This window comes from Scomber scombrus, chromosome 5 (assembly GCF_963691925.1).
Source record: "Scomber scombrus chromosome 5, fScoSco1.1, whole genome shotgun sequence".
Classification (NCBI taxonomy): domain Eukaryota; kingdom Metazoa; phylum Chordata; class Actinopteri; order Scombriformes; family Scombridae; genus Scomber; species Scomber scombrus.
The window spans coordinates 23,595,264-23,617,703 of NC_084974.1; the positions used below are offsets into that span (position 1 = coordinate 23,595,264).

General features: G+C 39.6%; 1 protein-coding gene across 1 annotated transcript; it reads right to left on the reverse strand.

Moving 5' to 3' along the window:
- Positions 1 to 5,856: 5,856 nt before the first annotated feature.
- Positions 5,857 to 21,264, reverse strand: galnt17 (polypeptide N-acetylgalactosaminyltransferase 17). The gene is made up of 11 exons (XM_062419113.1): positions 21,024 to 21,264; positions 19,695 to 19,878; positions 17,139 to 17,305; positions 12,977 to 13,151; positions 11,616 to 11,813; positions 10,926 to 11,043; positions 9,926 to 10,111; positions 9,467 to 9,604; positions 8,464 to 8,559; positions 6,452 to 6,613; positions 5,857 to 5,991 (listed from the first exon to the last, which is right to left on the reverse strand). The coding sequence occupies exons 1-11, from the start codon at positions 21,262 to 21,264 to the stop codon at positions 5,857 to 5,859; spliced, it is 1,800 nt and encodes a 599-aa protein (XP_062275097.1).
- Positions 21,265 to 22,440: the final 1,176 nt, after the last annotated feature.

Sequence of the window (22,440 nt, forward strand, 5' to 3'; positions counted from 1 at the left end):
ACATACATATTTGATCCTCACAGTGATTTGAATTATTATTGGTTATCAGCTTTTTTTGGCTGACAGAATAACAATTTAGAGTAATGTTCAAAACCTGTAGCTACAACCTGAATATGATCTCTGAGCAACACAGGGTGTAAAATCATCAAGTATGCATCAGTGACACAGTTAAGACCTAATAAAAATGAGTGTAATAGAAATCATTGTGACTGCACGAAATCCAATCGCTTCATTTTAAATTATTTTGTAGCACGACAAACTGCAGAAACCTGAGGCCTTTGAAAACTTCCTAACAGCCCTAAATGATTTAAAGATTTGTCTTCACACGCTGACTCCAGCTGAAGTCGGCCCTGAACTCCTGCACTGTCACTCATCTCCACATATGAACTCAGCTAGGTGTCAAAAACACTCACATTATTTAGTGCATGCGATCACGTCAAGTCAGTGTCGTCTGTAAATAACGTAACCCACGTCTGACGTGTCTCCAGTGTCTGTTAAAAGGTGTACAGTATCTCTGTATGTGCATGACCGTCGGTGCCCTCTGCTCACTCAGGTTCAGAGGTGCAGGGAAGGAGCTCAGCAAACAGAAAGTTGGCTGCTTCATCACAAACACACCAGACGCAGGCGGAGAAGGTCCTTTCTGCTTCCTCTCAACCCTCTTGCCAAAGCCATAGAACTCAGCAGAGGTCAACCAGACAAACACAATATAGACGCTTTTTCCTGTTCACACATGGAAACACAAGATCAAACGGGCATTTTCTTGGCAGAAATACCATGCAAGATTTGGTTTGTTCCTGCTACTGTTTTTTGCACTGTTCAAGTCGTCCATTCCAACGAAATGACAAGGAGGGCTGCAAGTTTGTGCAAGAGTGCCATCTTGAGGTGAAGCGAGATCATGTTACCAATGCTGTCCCCATCACAGTGTTTGTGTTTATGTCTCACTCTCTAAGTAAACACTATGGGAATGTAATGTCAGACAGGACTCTCATAGCATTATACTCACAATGTCTGGCATATGTTGATCTGTAATGTTAAAATATAAGGATTTTTATCTATAATGTATAGACTGACTTTGATCTACCACTACTGGTGGAGCAGCACTTGTATGTGAACACATAGTATTTAAACAGTATATTTATAGGAATAGATTTCTTGCCTATGGCAGAAAAATCCGTTTGAACCTGTGAAAGGTTTCATTCACAGATGATTTATCAACATCACATTTTGGAAACTGAATAGAGCACTTTGTGCAGAAAACAAAACCTTGTAGGTCACACTGGTTATGATTTTTGTTGTTTATCTGAAAAAGCCACACTTCTTAATTTTCTTCTTCTTCTTTTAATCTGTCTTTGAAATTTTCCGCCAGTTTCACAGCTCACTGCTGTTATGTAGTGGTTAACTGGAAAGTGTTGTATCATTTATTGTTCTTTGAGAAGAACTTTGTCTTTAAAATTCAATTTTTAAAATTTGTGTATGATTTTATTTTGTGGATATGAGTTACAGTCTCTGTGTTTTACAGTTTTGCTGTAATTGAACTGTCCCCTGCAGAACGGTTGCATGTCTCAATCGCTAAAGTAGAGTTTTAATTTTGAGGGAAATGCAGTGTCTCTCGAGTAGCATGTTATGCTAGGACCCCATGTGTTTTTTGTTATGTAACTTTGTACATAGCTAATATGACAGCATATCTATTGGACAAGCACATATTATAAATACTTTGCATGTGCAACATTTAAACATGTAGACTAGAGAGAAAGACTTTCAGTTGTACTATTTATTAGAGGCATAATAATTACAAATTTGTAAATACTGAAATCTGTACAAAAGTTAAATGATGAAGAATTGATGCAATAAAACATTGTTTTTTTTAAATGGTGCTTAAATTTATTTTACACTGGATTTATGTTAATTGATAACTTATTGTGTATTTTAGATATTTTCTAATTTATTTGAACTAAACACTCATTTTAAAGAATTGTGGGTTAGAGTTCATTCAATCACAGGAATCGATCCCTCCGTCAACTTTGAAGCCATTTATTAACATGGAACAAACACTCCTTAATACATGTTTAAAATGACTCATTGATCCATAATCTGCTATTAATGATTGGACCCTTAAATGGCTCACACATTGTTCTCCTCAGTTTTGTCTTTGTCGCTGTGAGCATCGTGGACAGACTCTTCAAAAATACCCTAAGTAAACTTCATCAATGTAAAAGAATGAGAAACACATGTAAATGTCAAATTTTTAGGGCTTTCATAGAAGTGCATTCACAGAGTAATGTTTTACTCCTAAACTGGCACTTTAGACTTTGTGATTGTCAAAACTTTGAGGAATCCAAGCCCCAGTCTTGAAAATTCAATTATAATAGCATGGTCTAAGGGACAGAAATGATCTAAGGCAAAAGAGGGAGAAAAGGATACAGAGCAGATGTCATCATGACAACGCTGATAGATGAGGGAAGAAATGCAGCTGCAGAGACTGTCACAACTTCAATCAAAACTGTCGATATGTGTCAGTAGATTCAGTGATGTGTGCTTGAGCAGAATATGCACAATGTATCTGGTGACACACTGTGAGTCACTGTGGGTACGAGCCAGTGCTAGGCGATATGGACAAAATCAAACCGTTACACGACATCTCATAAAATATTTTACACAATCTGATTTTAGATAATCATCAGTAAATGTGGATATAATGTCTAGATTGGTGAGACAAAGTTCAGAAATAGGTTATTCAGAAAATGGCATCACTTTAATGTAATGCAGCTTTCAAAACCAGGAAAAGACAGTGTCCATGCTACATTATGATACGTCAAGGTCCAAAACAATATCTAGTATCACATCATGATATTGTTTTAATATTAATACATCACTGATCAAAAGTAGGGGCTGTGTAAATACTGTGAGATGTAAAGCTTCAGTTTTATCTACCAATGTACTACATATTATCTATGTGGCACCACACTAAGACCACAAGAGGGTAGCCTACAGCACTGATCTAGTATCAAGACATTGAAAGCAGCCACATCCAGTAAATATATTGGCTTATTATTATTATTGTTATTACCACCACATGCAGAAGATCCAGAATAAGTAAAATGAGGACAAAATTTCCCACTATAATTTTACTTGTTTGATTTTGCCCCTAATTCTTTCATCATGTTTTTCAATGTCTCATTTCACAACCAAACCCAAAACTTATATTGTGATATTTTATCTGTCCAGCTTCTGCATATCACATTGTCGCATTTTCATATTGAAGCTATATTGTTGTGCTGTGTTGTTCTCTGTTTAATGTCTGTGTTCGTATTTTAAATAAACACGTCTGAACTCTTCATCCAGAGAGCAGGTAGAGGTGATGATGATGATTCCGCTGCAGGGACACTGACCTGCAGCCAGGCTGCCAAACATGGTGCCAAACAGTGCACATGTTGACATGATTATTTTTAATAACACTGATTATCTGTCCTGTTATTAAAACCAGCTTTCATTACCTGCGGACAGGGAGATACATACTGCTGCTGATTAGGACATTAATGTCAATATAGAAACTATAAATGAGTTATTATGTGATGTTTAATTACTTCGCCAGCTGAAAAAAACACAATGATGTAACCAAATTAAGATTTCACCTCTAAAACGTATAAAATACAGTATGAGGTAAATTATTTAGATTATTTTAATTGATCAGGATTAAACTGTCCTTAGTGTTGTTTACTGTACCAACTGTGACATTTAGCAGGATTTAAACAAACATATATTAATGCTGTTTCATGTTTGGGATGATGAGCAGCCCTTTTGTTCAAGAGTCTGATCAGCATTCAGTGTTATGTTAGCATGCAGGCTCTGTCCTGACCTCCAGAGCCGCGCCACCCTCTCCAGCGCTCTACGAGAAACAGGCCCTTGTGCTCCCAGCAGGCTCCTCCTGTTTCATTTACATCTTAAACATTTAGCTGATGCTTCACCCAGAGCAGCTCGGTAAGAGCAAGCAGTAGGAGTTCAGCGTCTGGTTCAAGGGCACACAGCAGCTGCAGGATTGAATCCATAACTTTTCATTTATAGGGACAGGAGTTTAATGTTGGGACACCTGGCCACCTCAGATGCTGTGTAATATTTTGGTGTACCACTCTTATAAAGGATATGTGATTAAACTATTCATAAGCCAAGTTGGTGTTCAAAGTTGGACCAGATGCTATGCAGCTGTAGCAGAGGGTGAAATCTCTTTTGAAGTATTTTATTATCAGCTGTCAGCTTCACAGCATGAGGTGAATTTTTTTGACCAAAACCATTCAAATGGATGGGGCAGTTAAAAAGAGAGTGACCCAGCATGCTATTTCTAATTTTGCAGTTTCAAGCTTATCTTTAGTCCAGTGAAAATGACTTTTACATGTGTGAGTTTATCAGTAGAAAATATGAATGTTAACAAGTTGAGGTAATTTCATAATTTAGCAACATGGTACTATCTATAAACATTAATGTAACAGTTTTGCACCAGAAGAACAATTCGATCTATTCATTGAGAGTGACTAAAAATGAACATACATAAAACTAATGACACAAAACATTGATGAAACAGTACATACTTAATCAGTATTTCAAATACCACATTTCTATACTCTAAAATAAAAACTAGGCAAAAACCAGGAAACCAGTTGTTTATTGGAAGACAATCTTGGGAGCAAAAATCCAACCGATAACATGTAATTATTTATGACATCATATACATCTCAGTACATTGACAATATCGGCCTTGAAGGCCTCGAGCATTTCCACAATCAATACACTTGTGCAGTTTTCCATTCTCGGTTCAGTCTTCCTTTCATAGTCTGCAGTTTTATCTTCTTCAGTGCTTCAGGCTGCAGCCTGATAGTTTTGGCTGTCTGCAGTATTTATGGCACTTAGCAAGTAACAAAATGAATCAACTCGATCTCTACTAAACTTTGTCCCCATGTGCATACAGTACTTACAATCATGCTACAAGATGTACTGCATTTGGTGCTACAGAATGCTTTGAGTAAAAATTACAATAAAAAAGACAAATGCGTTCACAACATATAAAACCATGATTTTGCCTAGTAGCCCTCAACAATGTGATTTGAGATGGTTTACAATAACTGCGGAAAAAAGTAGGCTCTAATACACCATGTAATATTTATTATGAATGCATTTTTCTTCATAAATATTTACAGTCTAGACTTCTGTTGGAAGAAAATAAAAATCACTATTGGGCATTCACGTTAGATTCAATGTTCCGTAAATAAATGCCTGTTAAAAGCAGGCACTAAATCGTTTTCAGGTATCTTCAACTAAAAAGTTGGGAACCACTGATGAAGCCTATTAAAAACTACAGATGTATTCTGCTGAGTGCATTTTACTGAAGATTTAATTCCAGGTATTTTATTATTTTACACATCTTAAAATGCATATTTATATGATACATCATGAAATGCAGACACATTCTAGGGATGAAGACATATTTTTTCCCCTTTCAGACAGTTTTGGACTGTCTTGACTGATCAAATCTCCATCCTTAAACATAAAAACATTGTAAATGACTGGCACACAGAAATTATGGCAACGTCACATTGAAAGTTTGTCGAGAGAGAGAGAAACAGTCCTCATGCAAAACTTGCATCTTTTTTTAATGTCCAGTTTAAAAAAAAAACTAAAAAAACTTTTTCACAAAACTCATAACTGAGAGTTGCACAGCTCATCACTTTTAAACCATCTCCATCTTTTCTTGAGAAGACGAGGAGCCTTTGCTGCATCAGCTGTCCCACAGCAAAGCTGAGCTCGAGTGACAGCACTTAGAAATGGCTTCAGTTGTCATTGGTCCCAGTGAAATTGGCCGATGGGCTACTGTTTCATGGTGTTCTTGATGGTCCACCTCTGTCCAGAGCAGGGCTGCAGGACCAGTAGGTGGCCGAAGTAAACATTAGCTGGCACCACTTCCAGACAGCGTCCTGTGGCTCGGTTTATGATCGATTCACTCTGCAGGGCGAGAGGAGAGACCGTGCTTTGGTTTTAATAGGTTTTACAGATGGTCTTTGTACCACATGAGACTAAAAAGATGTTACAAGAACCAGGCCTGATGTGGGCAGATGTGTTTCTAATTAAACCTTTTCAGGTAACATATTAATTATGCATAAAGTGTTTGTTATACTAAATGAACACAGAAAACAGTTGCTTTAAAACTGAAAGACCACTGAAAAAACAACTTTCTACTTCCACTGTTGTGTTCTTCATTCAAGGTCTGCTGTGTTCTCTGTGTGAATTCCGTTCTTCTGGCGCTAACAAAGCTAAGAGTTTTAACACAAATATTGTTTCAACATTATTTTAGAAGATACATTGACTTACACACAAGGTAAAGTTGTAATCTCACCATTTATATATTCTCTCTCACCCCTGTGCTCCTCTCTTACATTCACATTATTACATTACTTCATCTCACCTGAGAGAAATGCCACGTCTTCTGCTTCACGTTGGTCACCTTGTCACAGTTGAGGAGCTGAGGGAAGCTGCTGATCTGATCGTCCACCACACAGCGAGTGTCCTCCCCTGTGCTACCCAGAGGGCCCAGGAACAGCTGACCCTCTTTGGTGTAACGTCCTAACTGAGGGGAACCAAACACACAGTACACGGACAGTCTGAAACATCATGGATTTTGTTGTTTATCTTGTTTTCAGAGTTTCCTACCAGCTACTCAAATTTAAGTCAGAAATGCTGTAAGAAAGCTAATTTGCATTTGTGGGTGTTTTTGGTGAACTAAGGTGACTAAACATGCAGCAACTAACAGCTGCAGTAATGACCTGAGCTTTGTGATAACGCTGATAAAAAGAAGTAAAGAAACAGAACTGAGTGAAGTTTTAGCAGGTTGCAGTTCCAGTTAAAGTTTGTGTATATGGTAATAACTTTATCTATTATGCAGGCTGATTTTTTGCTTACAGAAATAACATGATCCATGTTCCAAAAAGTGCTGAGAGCCTTTGTCTTGGGATACTAAGTGATAAAGCCTACTAAGTGGAAGGTTTTCCAGTGAAACCCCCACCCGTCGTATCAGTCTAAATCACAGTGTTGCTTCAACAGTGTCCCAACCCACTGAGATGCCTAAGATTAGCTTTCCTAATGAAATTCTGTTGTTTGGACATTGTTGACAAATCTGCGCGAAGTAACACAGGAAATAAATACAAAATAAAACTTCCTCCTAAAGCGTGAGTGAAATTCCCCTTCGTTTCATCTGCTTCTGTAACTAAATGGATATTTTCATAGAGGGTGTGTCTTCCGTCTTGACCTTCTGAAAACCTAAAGTGTGTTCCTAAAGTTTTTAGTACATATTCTTAGATTACATAAATGAGTATCTACTGGATGGTAAAATCTGAGATTAAATAATAATTATTTATATAGCATCACCAGTTTTCATCAGACTTTGACAATGTGCCCAAGACTCATCAGATTTGGTTTCAAAAATGTATCGCCTGGAAAAAAAAGCTACAGTTTTACATGTCGCAGTGTAAGAACTTTAAGTGCAAAGAAGGCTACAACAGGATAAAGGAGTTTGGTTTTAGTTGTGTTTCACTCAAGTCTTCAACAGTTGTAGCAGCCCAGTTTCAGTTCTTCCTGCTGTGGCTCAGGAGATAGAGCGGTCGTCCATTAATCGGAAGATCAGCTCCAGTCTATGTGTCCTTGTGCAAGAGACTTAACCCCAAATTTCTCCCGATGGCTGTACCAATGGTGTATGTATGTGTGAGTGAATGTTAGTTTCCTTCTGATGAGCAGGTTGACCATCAGTGTGTGAATGGGTGAATGTGACATGTAGTGTAAAAGTGCTTTGAGTGGTTAAAAAGACAACAAGAGCACTATATAAGTACAGTCCATTTACCATGCAGCATTTTTAAAACATCTAGAAATCCCATGTGGGCCCTCTAGAGGCCACTGCTGCTTTTTAAGACATTTCTGGGTGCAGTCACCTGTAAAAAGTGCGTGACATCTGCACAGAAATTTGTTCTGTCAGATGAAAAACTGCAGCAGACACTCGTGTTATTTGGCTGCACTCTCACTATACAGAGATTAAGTTATTTTTAACTTTGATACATTTTCACATTTTACTACCGGAGCCAAGACCTGTGCATCCCTGAAGGAACTGTTTACCACTGTGAGTTAAAAAGAGATTCCCTGTGGGATGACGGGCTGACGAAGTGACAGTGGCTGACTCAGGCCTTCAGTTAAGAAAAAAAAGAAAGCTAACATGGAGACATTTTTATCTTGACAGTAGGATTTTTATCTTGACACGGCCTCAGCTGAAATCCTCCAGCTGAGCCCGTGTAACGCAGCTGTTAATCACATCACTGATTAAAACCTGCTAATGAGTTTTCTGTGTTTTTTTTTTAAAGGGGGAAACAAATATAGTTGGTAGGAGATGCAGAGTGTGGACATTTTGTTGGCAGTGTGGTATCCGTGCTGTACCTGAGGACCCCATCCGTGACAGGGGTGCAGCGTGGCTGTGTGATTCTCCTTCATACCCTGATCCATACACAGGTGGCTCACTTTAGAGTTACGAATCTGAAATAAAAAAAGAAATCTTGGAAATCTAGCCCAAATATTGTCAAACAGGATCTGATTATTCTGAAAAACGTAACCACCATCAGCTAATTAGCATGACCTGGATCTAAATTTAAAAACTTCAAATAACCTTCAATCCTTTAAGACAGCCCCAACACCTTATAGCAGGGGTGTCCGATTCATTTTAGTTCATGGGCCACATACAGCCCAATTTGATCTCAAGTGGGCCAGAAAAAACATCAATTTACTGTTTAAAATTAGCAGTTTCAACTCTATTATTTCTGTTTGTTGATTTTTTCAGATTATTATGCACAGAAGCTGCTGTAACATTCAGAGAGCAGAGGTTTTACACCACTACCATCACACAATATCATGTCCTATTGCATGTCTTATGGGTTTTATTTATTGAAAATGACAAGAACTTAATGAAACCATTAAAAAAAACCTCATAACTACTTGTAAAACAATTAAATGACTGTTCATTTCACCAAAAGCCAAAAATTTGTAGCACCTATACAAAAGTATAACATCATATAATATTATTTTTGAGAATTTCATTTTTTAGGAAAAGTCGTCAAATTTCAGAGTAAAAGACATTTATGGTGAAAAACTGGAATTATTTTTCTGTAATATTCATACTTTTGCAAAGTTATCCAGTGGGCCTGATTGGACCCCTTGGCGGGCCAGTTCTGGCCCACGGACCGTATGTTTGACACCGCTGCCTTAGAGGTATATGCCCCCTGAGTGCTCTCAAGCTGGCTTTTTGTTGTGGGTATATATATTTTTAATGTCTCTCTCATCTGTTTCAGTGGTTTCATCCATTTGGGAAAAAGTACCAAACATTCGATGTGCAAGCCTCTCTTTCCGGCCCTCTTACTCCTTCATGTCAGTTTGACTCCTGACTCACCTCACCGTAGAACAGCGTGTTGTTGTACCTCCTCATCTCTGGGTAAACGTTGTCGAGGTACCACTCAAAGCTCTTGCACTGCAGACTCTTCCTCAGTGCAACCCTCTGAGAGATGTCTCCGTAATCAATACCGTGGTTCTGCAAGAGCACAGGGAGTCATTATCAGATGTCTTCGCTTTAAAGAGGTCTTTTTCCGCCTGGATAATTCAAATAGTAATCCCCAACATTTTAACACAATGTCCATTTTGCTACTGTCTGCTGATTACAAGACAATAATGAATAAATTGGTCTCCAGTTTATAAAACCTTTTATATTTACACATGATATAAGAACAATCTGGCACTCAGTAAGGGTTGCTCTTTATATTTTCATGAACTTCACTAAGAATTGACTTGTTAATGTGAATCTTTTCCTTTCCTCATCAAAAAAAAACTGGAGAAGGAGCTCTCATACATGTACCTCCATGGGGATGTTCCAGGCCAGGTAAACGTTTGATTTGTACTCGTCCATCCAGACCTCAGCCACGCGCAGGGCGTTACGCCGTGTATGGAAAGCTATATTACTGTGGTAGGGTTTCTTTATCCGTGCGATGTGAGCCACTCTGGAGCAAGGCAGCACCTCCATACTGCCTCCACACAGCCACACCTGCAGGTGCATTATAGTATTACAGAACAGAGTAATTAACTCAACCTGCGTTAATGAATTTGTGGCCATTAGGGGCCAGTAAATATCAGATCAGACAGACAGATACAGAGCTTGATTTGGGAAACTTAATTTGGCATTTGTGTTTCTGGCCAGCTGAGGAATTTGAGTCCAATAATGACTCTTAAACTACTAGTCTAGTAGTTTAAATGGTAGACAGACAAAGTATCTTTGGTGTTGGGAAGGGAGTGTAGTGCTTCATGAGAGCTTTTTGCTGGAAGTGGCTGTCTACAGGAGTTCATGAGAGCTGAGACTGAGATATTTGGCAAAAAACCCAGACAAAGAACTAAAAAAGGACCTGTAGAGGTGCGTAGTTGGATATTAGTTTTATGATTATGAGGTGCATGTGACCCCTTACAGATTAAATTGGTTTAATATTCTCAAAAACTGCTTATGTCGGGTTTAACAACTTGAGTATTTCACAATGCTATGTAATGAGTGTTGGCTATTGGGAATTTAAATGGTCGAGGTCCTTTTCTTTGCCTTCATGAAACCACAGGCTAATAAAACCTCAGTAAAACCACAGACTGTCTGGTATCTCAAAATGTACAGTGACAAACTCCCCAACCTTCACGCTCTATGGGACCTATTTATCCCCATTGCCCTGTTGTGAGCTGAACACACAGGACTGGTCCTCCAGGACTCTTAATGGGGCCTCATTTATCAGCAGTGCCTCGCTATAGCGGCCACTGCTCCACTTAAACCTACAGGCGTGAAGAGGCGGCAGGAACAAGAGGAAACTGGGTGACACACAAACCCTGATGCCCAGTTCGATGTTCTCCCCTCCGTAGACGTCCATGCCCGAGTCTAGCAGACCAAGCTCGCCAAAGTAGTCACGGTTGGCCACAAAGGAGCAGCCTATCATGGCAGGAGTTCTGCCACGAGGGAGACATAACAATAGAAAATAAATTACACAAAACCTTTGCTTTGCCTTTATCTGTGGATGTGTTTCTTGATGTATGTACAGTATGTATGTGCACATGCATATACTTGTATGTACATGTTTAAATGTGACATGAATTTTTATTTTCTATTTTCATCAGGCTTTAGTTTGAATTTCAAAAATTGGATCAGATTCAGATTCATTGTAAATATTCGGGTGAAAATAACACTCAGTGCTTGCAGCGTTTTTCATTTTAATTATTTAGTGGGAGTCTGCCTGGCAATCTGCAGTGTATTTATTTGTTTATTTATCACCTTATTCTGTTCCATAAAGCATTCTCGGCGCTGCATTCACAACAAGGGAATTTTTTGAGTATGTGGAGACACACAAACTCAATGAAAACACCTTTAAAAAAAATGAAAATCATAAATAACTGATAAAGATGTGAGTCTGAAATGATTCACTTTGTATTTCTGCGTTTGTGTGTGTGTGTACAGATGTGGGCATGCAGAAGTATGTAGGCAATGTCCCTTTTTGCATTCTGTGTAGGTGAAGTTCACTCACCTGATCGGAGCTGACATGTCCCCCTCGTCCCACCACTGTTTGGGCGGGTTGATGTACATACACCACAGCTCCCAGTTGTATCCGTGGCCTGAGTTCTCGTAGCGCTCCACCTCGAACGTGTCATGCTTGATGTTGTCGATGGAGGGCAAGAGAATCCTCTTGTGGTCCTCTTTTATTCTGGCCAGAACCGGCTCAGCCCTGACAAGAGAGTAAACACGTACACATGTGCACACTTATATACACAAACTCAAAGACAGCCGGCACAGAGCTCCTCTTAAGATCTCCACTCTCAACCACTTCAGTCAGTTAGAAAGTCCCTGAAGTTGTACCAACTTTATTACAAATTCTATTTGATTCGGCTCAGTGCAGCTCTGGAGGGCATGTGTCTATTTATGCTGAGTGAACTGGGTTGTGTACATACTCTAAAGTACACACTGAGCTGGGAAAACGAATAGGAGACCTATAAAAAGGTGTCAGTGGGATGTGGCAAAAATGTTGTAAGCAGTCAAGTGTTTATGTCTCATTCAGATCTGTTTCATCTTCCAAACATTTCCTCAAAATGTATTTATATAAACAGGCTTCTACTCGACGTCCTATTTTAATGTTTCCTTTATGTTTTGTTTGTTATTTGATGAGCTAAATGTCCTACAGTATCTTTTAATCCCGGTTCTACAGGCTCTACAACTCTCCTTATCTTTAAATTTCTCGGGCGTGAAATTGCTTCTTGTATGTTCGCTTCTGCTGCTACTGCTATTCTTTGTCGTCTCTTTCGATGATTCTGCAAAGCACTATGTTACTTTCTTTTAAAAGTGATACAAGCCTGTCATTTTCATTACAGTTATTATTGAATTTAATTCAAGACAAGTCATTTCATTATTTGTAAAACCTGATATCACAAATCACAAATTTATCTCAGGGAGCTTTACATTCTTTACAGCATTAAATGCCTTTTATCCTTAGACTCTTGATTCGAATAAGGAAAAATTCCCATCGCTTTCCCCTTTAATGAGGAAAAGCTTGAAGAAACTTTAGGAAGAGCAACAGAGGAAGGATCCCTCTTCTAGGATGGTCAGACATGTAATAGATATATGAACAGAATAGGCATAGATAGCAAAGATAGCAAGATGACAGAATTAGAGACAGATTGATCACATGTAAAGTATAAAGAAGATGGGTCTTAATCCATTTCATCTGGTGATGAATACACCTGGATAAATGTTGCTGATTGAAGTGCATTGTGTCTGAATACAAAGTAATAATTTCAAAGAGGTGATTTTAAGATTTGTTATCATTTCATCCATAAAAGTCTAACTTTGAGGATCTGAGGTCTTATTTAATCCACCCTGATGCCAGTTACTCACCAGGATGGTGTAAACTCCACGTGGGCGTCAAAAAAGCCCGTCACCTCAGCGGTGGCCACCTTCCATCCCTCGATTCTGGCACGGATCAGTCCCTCTCTCTTCTGGTTCCTGACGATCTTCACTAGGCCGGGGTAGCGCTTGTTCACGTACTCCTCCAGCGGCCCTTTCAGCTGCTCTGAAGTTCGTAAAAAGAAGATTACATCAAAACACGATAACGACAGTCTTTTCACTGAATCTTTATATGCACAGCTTGAGTAGTTAAAAAGCAAGCCTGATCCAAGAGCTATGATCACAGATATGAATTAGCTTCACGTCATGTATTTCCTTTGTTAATTAGAATAATTATCACATGTATTTCTTGTCCAGGACAAAAAAATCAAAAATCTGCTGTATGGCTTACGCTCCCACATTACACGGGCGTAAACAATCACACAAAAAGCTCCACCGCAAGCAATGATGAGTTTCGATAAAATAACACACACAGAAACATAAAAATGATATAAATCTCCTCTCTTGGCTCCCTGCAGTGCTGTTTTTGAGCTCTAAAAGACTCCAAACGACACCAAAGGGAGTCTGCAGCTTCCTGAGCATCAATGACCGCTACACTTTTGATCTCCCTATCACCACATCAGCCATTTCCCCTCCCTGGACCCCAACATCTTCAACCCTTCTTCCTCTACATCACAAACACACATATGCTTAAAAATTCCCTCACATAATAAAACATTTTTTATATGTAATTATTCCTCACTCATACACTCTTGATCACAAACTCATTCCCCATGCTGCCTGTTCTCTCTCTTTCACACATACATCACATTATGCATACACACTCGGCTGTGTGCGATGCGCGGCTACGTAACCTGGCGCCTCATGCAGTCACTGAGAGTGGTGAGTGTTATTTGTTTGCATGCCTCGCCCTCTGTGCCGCTGCATCTCTTTCCCCCCCTGTGATGGATCGCTGGCTCTCGGCCAATCAGCAGTGTGAAGTGAGAGAGAAGTGGAGGGGTAGTGGTGGTGGTGGTGGTGGTGGTGGTGGTGGTGGTGGTGGTGGTGGTGTGAGGAGTTCAACTATCTCTATCTCCAAGACTCTTTTATTAAAAGGAGGCAGCTGACAATCAACAATTTTGATGAATTGATGCTGATCACAAGTACAGCCTTAGTGCTTAGTCCTCTGTGCCATACAGCTCATATTTCTGCAACAATTACTAAAAGCATATCAATAAAACCTCATTGTTGCATTAGTAGACCTTCATTACCAAGAGCGATGGCACTGTAGTTTATTTTAAGCCAATCCCACATAGTCTGCTCTTCTGCCGCGAGAATTACTCACTACTACCCCAAAAGTGTTCATCACATCTACTTTCAGTTTTAGCCATTGTGTGAATCAGTTATGTTTGTACTCACCAAGTTCATTGCTGAGATTTACATCGATATGATGAATTTTAGCCTGATTATCTAAACTACTTTATTTGTAAGTAAAAATGAAGATTGAGCTCACCTGTACTGTTTATAATAATTGATCTTTCTATGAAAAGTGCTGCTTGCAGGAAGCAGGAAGTCAGTGTGGAAGTGGAAGTCAATGCTGATGTTTTTTTGTGTCCATGTAAGTTTAGTCAAATTTAAAGGGGTTAAAATTAGAAAGTAAACGTACGAATAACTTGCACTCAAAATAACTTGTGGACCCAGCATAATACTGCTTTTAATCCATTTTGAGAGAATATATTAGAGGATTATGGCAAAAATGTGTAAGTGGTTTAACCATAAAAATTTTGTACCATATAATTAAACTTGCTTAAAAAAGCTAAATTCTCAATAAAACACCATATCAGTTAGATTGGCATGATCTTACATTACAACTTTTTATATTAAATAAAGGTAATGGAATACAATTGTTCTAAATATTACATTTAATCTGGGGAATCATGTCAATCAGGAACCATTTACATTTTTTAAAATTAAGTAATTATTTGTATAAGTACACTTAAATACACTGTAGGTGGATCAAATATTTAATATTTATAATTCTTTTGTGGTTACACCATTTGACTTTTTCAGGAGCATTCAGTCTTCATGACATAAAACCAACAAAAATACAAAATGTACATTTTAACAAACCTGATGCTGCTTTCAAAACTATTTTTTAAGATATTTCCGAATTGCTCACCTTGGCAATCCTTATTTGTCGCTGACCCTTATAACAGACAGCTTGGGTGGTAATTATAGACATTATTCACCTTTTTTCTTTTCCAAATAGATTTGACTCAGCTGACAGTTTGTTTAAAACTGGTATGATTGTCAGACTCATCATGTTTCTTGCCCTGTTAGACTTATGTTGCTGCGTTCCAAGAGCTATTTAAGTATTGAAGTTGGTGAGTACAGTGTCACTTTTACCTAAAACTTCAAAAATAAGGCCTGAATTGTAGCCGCAGTCATCCTTAATTGTGACTGAAGTTATTCACTATTTTCATGTTTGATTAGCAATTGCAAAAAAAAACTGCAGTTCCCAGCTGTTTTAGAAAAATTACTAAACCTTTTTTTATATTAAATTTGTCATCTGTTGTAGTTGGGGATTGAATGAAACAGACATGGAAGGGAAGACACACTCACATACTGTTTCTTTTGGTGTTTTCACGAGATTTGTTGACAATAAAAGAAATAGAATAACACCAGGCTTATCCTTTACAGCTTCAGCTATCTCATCTCGCTCCCCGTTTCCTCTGTATTTGTCTTTTCTTCCCGTTCTGTTGGATTGCTCCTTCTCTCTCTTCCAGATATTCATCGCCTCGCACTCTCTCTTACTCCTCCTCTCTGTCCGACCTCATTTATCTTAGAGCCTCTCTGTCCCTCATCCTTTTCCCTCTCTCTCTCTCTATGCCACTTTCTCTAATAGCCTGGTTTGCTCTCTCAGCCACTCCTTTCATTCTCGGTTGCCTCTTCATCTCTGTATTTCCTGTTCTTCTTCCTCCTTCCTTTCACTTTGCCTATTTTCAAACCCTCCAGCCCTCCTCACTCCTCCACCTTTTCCTTATTTCATCATCCCTTCTTAACTGTATCTCTAACGCCAATACCTCTTGCTCTTTATCTTTCTCACACTGCCTCTCCTCTTTTCACTTTGCCTTGCTTCATCTTCTTTTCCCCTCCTCTCATCGTCTCCTTCCCATCCCTCCATCTCACAAAGCCCGACTTGGCAGCACTGCCCAATAAATAAGACAGGGACATCTCTGCCGTGACATCCAATTGTGGCGCTCCGCCTCTATCTGTCTGTCCACTCTGCAAAAATTCGACAACATCAGTCACCTCAGCAAATGCTGCTCCTCAAAAGCAATGACCACGGCTTTTGTCAGGGATACGCTCATTACCTTGTCATGTCACGAAGCCCTGTTAAACATTTCATGACACCATCCCTCGAGCCACATTTCAGCATGTTCATGAGGCTTTGTTATGTTTGGAGTGTGTTACTGTGTGTATTTTTATTCCTACTCTTTCTATGCTTTCAGTGCATGTTTGCCACCATGTATTGTCACTAGAGGATGAAATGTCAGAAATGTTCAAATTCTATTTATAGTGTCTGTTTGTGTGTGTGTATGTGTGTGTAAAAAGCTTAATACAATACAAGTTTCTGAATACTGAAGGTGATATTTTTATTTAAATAGCTAAAGTTTTGTGAACTATATTCATTTTTACTAAAACACTTTACTAACACCGTGATTTACTAAAAGCCCACTTAACACCATGAGCGCTGGCTGAATCTGTGATGTGATTAAATAATTTCTAAATCTAAAAACAAAATAAGCACAAAAAACATTGCAGAGCAGCTGTGGTATAAAGAATACCTAGAGTTTGTCTATATTTAAAAATGAATATCTGCATGATTATATCCACTAACTAGTATACTGCATTTCTCTGATTCTAGTTAGATGTTTAAAGTTTTTGATGGCTCAAATTAAAAGGAATTAAAACTAACTATTGCTAGGATAGTGAGTGATGAGATTACAAGTCTTCTCTCATCCTGCTGTTGATCTGTATCTCTTCACTGGGCTCTACAGGAAAATACGGTATTTCACTTGAGATGCAACAGATTAAAATCAAAAGGAGTAAAAGACGTTTTCACTTTCATCACTTGAAATTTGGGGGAAGGAAATCTTTCATTTCTACTGACCGTCATCGCTGTTGTCATCCACCAGGATAATCTCTTTGAGCAAGTGAGCTGGCGTGTGATTGACAGCTGAGTGGACCGAGCGCAGGATCACTGACAGAGCCTCGTTGACGAAGATGAAGATGAGGGAGATCTGCGGGAGGTCTCTCGGGTAGCTGACCTTTCTGCATCTGCACAGAAACATGCAAACACACAACCCATGAAACAAAACCTTTTCACATGCCCGCCTGTGTATCCTGTATCCTGGGCTTTGCACGCCCCACTCATCCCCAAACTGCCTGTAGGGGGTTGCTGATATCTCGAAGAGGCTGAAAGGCCTTTTCAGCTGTAATCACAATCACGTTTTTTTTCCAAATTGGCCTATTCAGTGGCTGTCAGCTGCAGATAAGAGGCCTATTTTGCTGTTGTTTAGTTTAAACACCTTCATTTACCATCTCCTTTTTATCAGTAATCTTATTTCCCATTTGAAATTAAATGTTTATTAAAAGTGTTTCTTCAATCTTAATGAAACACTTTTCTGAGACACTTGGGCTTTTTTTTGTGGCAGAAAAGCCTCAAAAACAGATTTCCAAATGCCAGCATGGTTTGGTGGCAGATTAACAATGAGGAATGTTGACATTTACAAACAAATGAAATGTTTTATTTTACCATTTCAACTATTTGCTAATATATGTGAGGAAATCCTAAAGTTTTGCACACCTCGACTCCTCCTAAATACCACTAAAATCATGATCATAAATTCTGTGTTAGAAATATATTTTAATCAAACATATAATGTAAAGAATTTAGGTCTATTTTTGGAACAAAAGGACATGCAGTTGCAGAGAAGGAGCTGTGTTTGAGGAAGACCCTCAAAAGAATCCAAGCAGCAATGCAACAGTGTGAGGGAGCGCATTAAAAGCCCCCCAGGGGGTCTGCAGAGAAAATACCCAGCAGATCCATATCACGCTAATATAAGGAATCTACTGTGTGTACATAATGTCCAAGGCAAGAGGTGCCACAGCAATTATGGTAATATGAAGTAAGAACAGGAGGCAGCAGGGCCGGATGGTGCAAATCAGTGTAACCAGTAACAGCATGCATAGCGGAAAGAAGAGAGCAGCATGAATGATTTCAAGTGTGAAAGTGTGGGCTTGTCATATTAGCAGTACAGCTTCACTGAGTAATCTGAATGTCACTGTGGTGTTTCTTTTGGCATTTCTTAACAGCAGTTTCTTTCTACTTATCAGCCAATAAATATATATGCTGATACCATCATAGAAGTGATAAGCTAAAATCAGTCATGCCTGTATATTGATCTGGCTCTTACCACTGTATAGGATGTTTTGGGGAAGAAGGTCTTGGACAAATCAATATAAAGAAGAAACTGAGCAGATTTATACCACATCCTTTAAAACTTCTGTCTTTCTTCTTTATACTACAAGTAGAATGAAATTTGATCTTTATTTCTTTCCACCTCTCTCTCATCTCACCACCACCTCTGGCTCTGCAGTGTAAAGGGAGCTTCAGCCAAACACAGCTGACTCCTCACTTCAGTTTCTATGCTCCTGCTAAGCCTGAAGATATCACACCCTAACACGCTTCACACACCACTTTGATCCAAGCAACATAAAAGACCCAACAAGTGACAAAGGAGAGCACTGGATTCTGATCCTTCCACCTCACCAGCCTCCCAAAAAACACAACACATACATACATATATATATATACATACTGTATATATGGCTGGTGGTGGTGACAGGCTGACAGCACATCATTACTGACTGACTTTCAAATACAAGGGCTGTTACTCGCTTCACCAGCAATGGAGACCGGAGACTGACTCTTTAACAGAGCATTTATGGAGAGAACCTGCACCCTGCATGCAGATACACACCACACAAATGATGTGTAAATGGATGAGTTGACGCCAACACACACTCCAGGATATACACAAGGATGTTCACATTCATCAGTGATGTGTAAACACAATTTGAGGTGTGCCGTTTATGAGCAGCTGTACCTGGGTATCCATGCATGCATGCCTGCAGATCGATAGCCAGCCTATTCAATAGTGCAATTCCATCAAATATGTGAGTAAGTGGGAGAGAGGGAGACAGAGACTGAGAATAAAAGAGGGAGGTGAAGAGCTCTATAAAACAACACTGCATGTAAGTAATTGCAATAAGTGACTGATAAAATGGAAAAGGTCACAATACCACATTTTTAATCTGTGTTTCTCAGCGTGAAGGTTTCGGATTTTTAAAAAGACAAGTGTTCACTCAACTTCATCCAAATGCTTAAAAGAAAAAGTGAAAATCTCCTTTTCAGTTAAAAATAATAGTTGCAAAGATAACAGTGAGATCTTTGCATTAACTAGTAATGGGGACAATGTCTAGGGAGAACAGGCTACTGTTTGTTTATTAGGATGCGCATTAGTTATTATAAATAGCTATTCTGTCTGGGGTCCACACAGATCACATTCAAGTGTAAAAAATTACACTTGAATTATTCAAGTCCAATTTTTTAAATCTCAAAATATACCCCAAACCAACATCACCTGGATGGTTAGATACTCACTTGCTCGGCCTGTGGTCCGGTATGGTCCGATCCAGAGATATTCTGTCACTGAGGTAGGCGTTGTAGCCATACTTCTCCCTCAGGTATTTAGCATCGCTTTCCTCAGCTGGGGACAGGGTGGCCGGGAGTCCGCCTTTACCCCGACCCCCAAAGCCCTCAATCAGACCCAGAGATTTGGACAGACCTGGGCGAGGCAAACAAGAGAAGATTACACGTCGGGATCCTTTAGTCTGACTGAGTAACTTGCTTACAGCTGATAGCCTGAATCTCCATCACAGCTCAAAAGTCACACAAACATACAGAACGTAACCAGGCTGCCAAAACAGGTGAGCTTCTGAGCTGAAATTCACATTATGAAAAATGCTGGCACAGATTCACACAGAATACCTTCAGTATAAGGACACATTACATGAATAGTGTTATTCTAGGAATCCTGGAGTTATTTACATGCACATTGATTTAAGAACCCAAAAAAAATGAAATATACTTTATGAAACTTGTTTAATGATGAAGACGAAAACATTGTTTTATGCTGCAAGCTGCTAAGGAAACTTCTAGGCATTCAGTTTGAAATTAGAGCGAAAATGAGAGTCTTATTAGTGTGACTGGGTGTATTTGTGGCTGGCAAAGTGATTAAAGTGACTCCTTCAACTAAATATGTTTTCTACTCTCTGTGTTGGCAAACATCCTGATGAACTGTCCTGAAGCCACCAAATACCTAAGCGCTCCAGCACCTCTAACCACCCTGGAGGAGGAACGACATTGTGCCTCTGCAGATGAATAAAATAGTACAACACTTAAAACAAAATAGAAAAAAAGTGATCTGAATTTTAACTTTAAATTAACTTTAGTCAATTGGAAAACTTAAATGGGAATGGCAATATAAATTGCCTGTAATATGCTCCCTCTTCTGTTTTATCTCTTGTGAAAAATGTGGTTCAAAGGTATTTCTTTTTAAAAAAAACTCAGGGTAACCTTGCATAATTGTAGTAAAAAGAGACTAATCCAGTTACCTTTTCCATTCCCATTCCAACCTATAATTGACACTAATTTCATGTTAAATGAGATATCGTGATAATGAATTAACATTTCATTGTTGATCTTGGCGTCCTTGCTGCAGAGGTTACAATTAAATATATGTAATAACATAAGAGGTGTCTGCTCAGAGTGAGAGGGACAGAAATGTCTTCAGTGACTTAATTCCCATTAAGCCACATAGAGAAAGTCACACAGCACTGACTTTTTCCTTCTTCTGCTGATTCCTTAGGGGACACCAGGCTCACGTGTTATTTAAATGCAATTTAAATGTTACACTGACTTGCTCTTTACCATTTAACTGCCTGTACACCACGTCCTCCAGCGAGCTCAGCCTCTTCAGCAGCAGCTCATGGCTGATGCTGGGCCCCTGCGTCGTCCCATTGCCCCGGGGCCTCTTTCCGTCTGCCGGAGCCTCCGGACTGGCGATTTGGACGCTGCGTGTGTTGCACTTGGCCCAGAAAGTCATGAACCCCGCAACAGCGAGCACGTTCAGCACCAGTAAAACCCTCCATCTTCTGAACACAAAAGCCATTAAAAAGTCGCCCGTGTCCGGGCTCCGTGTGGTAGGGGGGGACAGGAGGGAGATGGGATGAGGAGGGAGAGGGGTGGGGGGCAGTCTCCGGAGAAGCAGTACGTGTCACAGATTCAGGGCTCCCTCGGTTTGCGGTGTGCAGAAAGCTGCAGGGATAATTCAGCAAGCGGGCAAAAGCAGCAGAGCTTCTAGAGAAACAGCAAAGACCTACAAAAATATGAATACATTAATGAGAAATTGCTTTGATTCCTGGTCATACACCTGCCCTCTTACCATTTGGCATCGGGGTTATTTTAGGTTGCATCCCCCTTCTGAGGAAATTTGGGGCGCCTGGCCATCGGCTTTCATCCGTGTCACTGCCACTTAACAGCCTGGTTTCAAAATCACGCACGGGAGATGTAAGACAGAAACACCAACATATGTTGATCCTGAGGAACAGATACTCCTAAATAATTTAACAGTGAGATTATCAAGTCCGTCTTCCCCCCCCCCTCTCTCTCTCTCAATCCTTTGCGTGTAAACAGAAGTCGGCAGTGATGATATGCGCAGTACAATCCTCGCAGATGCTCTGGAGAAATCTTCTAAGCGTGCAGACAACCTTTCCGCTCCTCTAAAGCCTGTTTGCACATCGTCCTCCACCCGTCACACTTTGTAATAATCACAGTGAGATACAGCCAAGGAGACTGCATGGACCATCAGCAGATAGCGGCGGTTCAAGAGATGCAGCATCCTCCGGAGAAGAGATGCTCCGGGAACGCAGCAGCAGCGGCAGCAAATACAATACGTCCTAATTTCCAGTTATTCCTTCACATTTTCCAGTTATTCTTTCAGCACCAGTCGTTCGTTGTTATTATGTACGCCCTTCTTGTTTGTTGTGTCATGTTATTTCCTCTAATTCTCCTTATAGCCCGCACAGCACTGGATAAGGGGCGCAGGGAAAAACGTGGAGTGGATCCGGAGACGTTTTTTACTTCACAGCAGGTCATGAGGTGGTGGGTGGGGAGTCTACTCATTGGCACCCAATTATCTGCAATTACAGAGCATTCATATATTTTATGGTGGTTCCCACAGTAGGGTTCTGGGGCCCACAAGGGGTCACTGAGATAATTTTTTTGTCCCATATTTGCTTTAAACTTAAAATGTTTTACTCCCTTGAGTGACTTTGCATATACATAA

Excerpts from the sequence above, each read along its gene's own strand:
- galnt17 (XM_062419113.1), bottom strand. The coding sequence starts at position 21,264 with ATGGCTTTTGTGTTCAGAAGATGGAGGGTTTTACTGGTGCTGAACGTG. Across the intron at positions 10,112-10,925 it reads ACATCGAACTGGGCATCAGG|GTGTGGCTGTGTGGAGGCAG; the intron begins GTTTGTGTGTCA and ends ATGCACCTGCAG. Across the intron at positions 6,614-8,463 it reads GTCACGGATGGGGTCCTCAG|TTAGGACGTTACACCAAAGA; the intron begins GTACAGCACGGA and ends GGTTCCCCTCAG.